The 5,299-nt window shown below is 36.5% G+C and overlaps 1 protein-coding gene and 1 pseudogene across 1 annotated transcript; both read left to right on the top strand.

Moving 5' to 3' along the window:
- Positions 1-399: 399 nt before the first annotated feature.
- On the top strand, positions 400-1,879 carry LOC120078705 (uncharacterized). The gene is made up of 2 exons (XM_090314198.1): positions 400-861; positions 1,802-1,879. Exons 1-2 carry the CDS (start codon positions 400-402, stop codon positions 1,877-1,879), a joined length of 540 nt encoding a protein of 179 aa, XP_090170324.1.
- Positions 1,880-3,675: 1,796 nt separating this feature from the next.
- LOC150038703 (secreted RxLR effector protein 161 pseudogene) lies at positions 3,676-4,419 on the top strand (annotated as a pseudogene).
- The last annotated feature ends 880 nt before the right edge of the window (positions 4,420-5,299 follow it).

Below are 5,299 nucleotides of genomic sequence, written 5' to 3'. Positions count from 1 at the left end.
GTATGTTATAATTGTTATAATGTATAGTATGCATGTTAGGATTGTGTTTAATACAATAGTTATATTAGATACCTTTGTTGAATGTTGTGGATGTTAAGCATGTCTAAATTTTGTAAGTTGTTAGCGGGTCATACTTATAAGAATTACTAAGTGTTAGTAAAGATCTTGACAAAAAATGATAACCAAAAGAACTATTGGAATATGAGTTATTCTAGATAATAGTATTTAGTCAAGAAATGTCTTGCTTCTGTGAAGGAATTCTTGACTACCCCATGGTAGTACTTGTTCTAAATCACTAAAGTGTCGTTGCAAATAAATAAGGATTTATTGGGTACTTTATTAGTTTTGCTAAAATGGGTTTAGATGCATATTTAATAGAGTATTTAAAATGTTTCAGCAATGTCGAACTTGATTATACAACTACTTGCTTTTGACAAATTTAACGGAGAGAATTACTCGAATTGGAAATCGAATATCAACACAATATTAGTAGTAGACGATTTGAGGTTTGTGTTAATGGAGGAGCATCCTCCAGTTCCCAGTTCAACGGCGACCGGAAATGTTCGGGATGTTTATGATAGGTGGGTGAGGGCGAACGAAAAAGCACGGGCCTATATCATGGCAAGTATATCTGATGTACTCAACAAGAAACATGAGGTCATACCCACAGCTCGTAAGATCATGGTATCATTACAGGAGATGTTCGGGCAACCGTCATCGTCTGTTAGTCATGAAGCCAACAAATATGTGTATGTGACACGTATGAAGGATGGAACCAATGTAAGAGAACACGTTGTTGACATAATGGTCCATTTTAACATCGCGGTGGCTCACGGGGCTATGATAGACGAAACAAGTCACGTGAGCATGATACTGGAATCTCTTCCGGAGAGCTATCTGCTTTTCAGGACAAATGTTATCATGAACAAAATCACTTACAACTTAACAACGCTGTTGAATGAATTGCAAACTTATCAATCGATGATGAAACTTAAGGAAAAAGAAATAAATGTTATTTCTAAACCAAAAAAGTTTTACAAAGGGACGTGGTCCACGTCTGGTATAAAACCCGTTGATGATAAGAAAGTTGGTCCTTCTTCTTCTAAAGATAAAATCGTTCAAATGAAGAAGAAAGGAAAAGGAAAAAAGAAAACCCCTGCGAAGAAAAACAAAAACAAAACTCCCAAGGGAAAATGTTTCCATTGTAGAGAGTTGGGCATAGAAAGTATAATTACCCAAAATATCTGGCTGAAAAGAAAGCAGAAAAAAATAAACAAGGTAAACATGATTTACTAGTTGTTGAAACATATATAGTGGAAAATTCTCACCTTACCTGGATATTATATTCAGGCGCCGCTAATCATGTTTGTACTTTTCTACAGGAAACTAGTTCTTGAAGAAGACTTTCTGAATATGAGATGACATTCAAGGTGGGCAAGTTGAAGTCATCTTAGCTGAAGCAGTGGGAGATGTGAAGTTGTTTTTTGGAGATTCTTTCATCTTACTCAAGAATGTGTTCTTTGTACCTAAGATGAAAAGAAATCTGATCTCCATTTCTTGTCTTTTAGAGAATATGTACAATGTATCTTTTGAATATAATGAAGTGTTTATTTAATCAAGAGGTGTTCATATTTGTTCTGCTAGACTTGCAAATAACTTATACATATTGCAACCAACGGAAGCAAAAAACTATTTTAAATATAGAAATGTTTAAAACGTTTTAAACTCATAATAAAAAGCGGAAAATTTCTCCTAACGCCTATCTTTGGCACCTCAGGCTTGGTCACATTAATCTCAACAGGATATCAGTACTTCGTCAGTGATTGGTAAGAAACGGTCATCTAAATCAGTTAAAAGACAATTCCCTACCTCCATGTGAATCATGCCTTGAGGGAAAAATGACGAAAAGATCTTTTTCTGACAAAGGTCTTCGTGCTAAAGAACCTCTTGAACTTATACATTCAGACCTTTGTGGTCCGATGAATGTTAAAGCTCGAGGAGGATATCAGTACTTCGTCAGTTTTATTGACGATTACTCTCGATATGGCTATATTTACTTAATCAGTCACAAGTCTAAAACTCTTGAAAAGTTCAAAGAATTTAAGGCTGAGACTGAAAATCAGTTAAGTAAAAGAATTAAAACACTTCGATCTGATCGAGGTGGTGAGTATATGGATTTCAATTCCATAACTATCTAGTAGATCATGGAATTCAATCTCAACTCACAGCACCTGGAACACCACAACAAAATGGTGTTGCAAAAAGGAAAAATCGAACCTTGTTAGACATGGTTCGGTCTATGATGAGTTATGCTCAATTACCTCAATCCTTTTAAGGATATGCAGTACAGACTACAGTTTATATTCTGAACGTTGTTCTGTCCAAAAGTGTTTCAGAAACACCATATGAATTGTGGAAAGGACGCAAAGCAAGTTTACGTCATTTCCGCATCTGGGGTTGCCCAGCACACATGTTGGTACATAATCCTAAAAAATTGGAAACACGTTCGAAATTATGTCTATTTGTAGGATATCCCATGTAGACAAAAGGAGGATAATTTTATGATTCCTAAGAAGACAAATTGTTTGTATCGACAAATGCAACATTCTTGGAAGAGGATCATATTAAAAATCATCTACCTCATAGTAAACTAATATTGCAAGAACTGTCTAAAGATACTACAGAAAGATCAACAAGAGTTGTTGATCAAGCTGGTCTATCAACAACGGTTGTTGTCCCGTCATGTCCAGCCGAAGAGTTGGGAATGCCTCGTCGTAGTGGAAGGGTTATTCAACAACCTGAATGATACATGGGTTTAATAGAAACTCAAAACATCATACAAGATGATGATTTAGAGGTTCCATTAACCTTTAAGAGGGCAATGGAAGATGTTGACATGGAACAATGGATAAAAGCCATGGATGATGAAATGGAGTCTATGTACTTCAACTCAGTCTAGGAACTTGTAGATTAACCACAAGGTGTTACACCTATAGGTTGTAAGTGGATATACAAGAGAAAACAAAACTGAAAAGGTACAGACCTATAAAGCAAGGCTCGTGGCAAAGGGTTTTACCCAAAGAGAAGGAGTTGATTATGAAGAAACTTTTTCTCCTGTTGCCATGATTAAATCAATAAGAATACTTCTTGCCATTGCCACATATTATGACTATGAGATATGGAAAATGAATGTCAAGACAGCTTTTTTGAATGGCTATCTTGATGGAAGTAGTTTTATGTCTCAACTAGAGGGGTTCGTCAAAAAAGGATAGGAACAAAAAGTCTGTAAGCTTAATCGATCCATTTATGGATTGAAACAAGCGTCTAGATCGTGGAATATAAGATTTGACACTGCGATCAAATCTTATGGCTTTGAACAAAATGTTGACGAACCTTGTGTATATAAAAAAAATAGTCAATAAAACTGTAGCATTCTTAGTTTTATACGTTGATAATATCTTGCTCATTGGGAATGATACAAGTTTTCTTGCAGACGTAAAGAGATGGTTAGCATCACAGTTCCAAATGAAAGATTTGACTGATGCTCAGTATGTTCTAGGAATACAGATCTTTCAAGATCGAAAGAATAGAACATTGGTATTGTCTCAAGCATCTTATATTGACAAGATGTTGTTAAGATATAATATGCAAAATTCCAAGAGAGGTTTATTACCTTTCAGGCATGGAATTCGTTTGTTGAAGGAACAAAGTCTTAAGACACCTCAAGAGGTCGAGGAGATGAACAAAATTCCATATGCTTCTGCAATTGGGAGTTTGATGTACACTATGTTGTGTACACGCCCCAACATATGTTTTGCAGTTGGAATCATCAGAAGGTTCCAATCTAATCCTGGATATGGTCATTGGACCGCTGTAAAAAATATCCTCAAGTATCTAAGAAGAACGAGGGACTATATGCTTGTGTACAGACTTAAGGATTTGATCCTTACGGGATACACTGATTCTGATTTTTAGATTGACGTAGATTCCAGGAAATCTACCTCAGGATCAGTTTTCACTCTTAATGGATGAGCTATAATTTGGAGAAGCATCAAGCAAAGTTGTATCGCTGACTCTACCATGGAAGTGGAATACGTGGCTACATGCAAAGCTGCTAAGGAAGTAGTATGGCTACGCAAATTCTTAGTTGATTTGGAAGTCGTTCCAAATATGCACCTGCCTATCACACTGTATTGTGACAACAGTGGTGCAGTTGCTAACTCAAAGGAACCCAGGAGTCATAAGCGTGGAAAACACATTGAGAGAAAGTACCATCTCATCCAGGAGATCGTACACAGAGGCGACGTGCTCGTCACAAAGATAGCCTCTGAAGACAACCTTGCTGATCCATTCACGAAGGCCCTCTCGGCTAAAGTTTTCGAGGGCCACCTAGTTGGACTAGGACTCTTAGTAGTGTAATCTAAGGCAAGTGGGAGAATGTCTATGGTATTGTAGATGCCCTAGTTTATTGTATTTTTCCCATTATGTATCTCAACATTATATTATATATATTTGTTCTCACTGGAGTTTTAGTCCAAGTGGGAGATTGTTGGAAATGTCCTAAAACTCGCAGTTCGTGTTAAACATTCTATTTTATCAATAACAATGACTTATTGATTTTGCATCTTATTATCAAAATCCAATAAACGCATCCTTGGCTATAGTCTGAATATTGTAACTTTATGTAATGACATAAACAGGATCAAGTTGACAGTATATAACCTAAATGGTCTAATAAGTATAGGGATGAAATTGGGTATCTCATCCTGGTAACACTATTGGATGCGGCCCACTCTGTAGTTGTTACAAGAAGTTGTAAGGTACTACAAACAATGTGATCCACAAATCGTTCATGTTGAGACATGAGAGTGGGGGCATCCTATGCAATGAGTTTGCATATAGACTAGACCATGAAAAAGTCACTTTTCTTTATAACGATCGTTTACTGTTAAAACTGACTATTTCATTTATTATATAACCTAGGTTAACTTGATCTTAATCCCGAGCTAGCTATGAACTCCTGTTTGTTCGGGATTATCCTTTGATCTGCAAACGGTGAGAATAATCCAACAACACTGCTCAATAAGCTTGCCATTTTGGGGATAAGACCGGATGAATAGCTGGGGACATAGCCTTGCAAGATGGAATTCACTTCTACCCTATTTAGGGTTAGCAGATAAGTTATTCTCTTAAGAATTGACTCCAGGTCTTAAACAATCGGGGCCCCGCCTTCTCATGATAGAGAAAGGATTTGATTCATAGAGATTATGAATCAAAATTGTTCATTAGAGGATCAGTA

The sequence above is a fragment of the Benincasa hispida genome, chromosome 1 (genome assembly GCF_027475165.1).
Source record: "Benincasa hispida cultivar pf3 chromosome 1, pf3_genome.v1.1, whole genome shotgun sequence".
Lineage (NCBI taxonomy): Eukaryota > Viridiplantae > Streptophyta > Magnoliopsida > Cucurbitales > Cucurbitaceae > Benincasa > Benincasa hispida.
The sequence above is the reverse complement of the archived record's forward strand: the minus strand, read 5'-3'. Positions and strand labels throughout refer to the sequence as shown.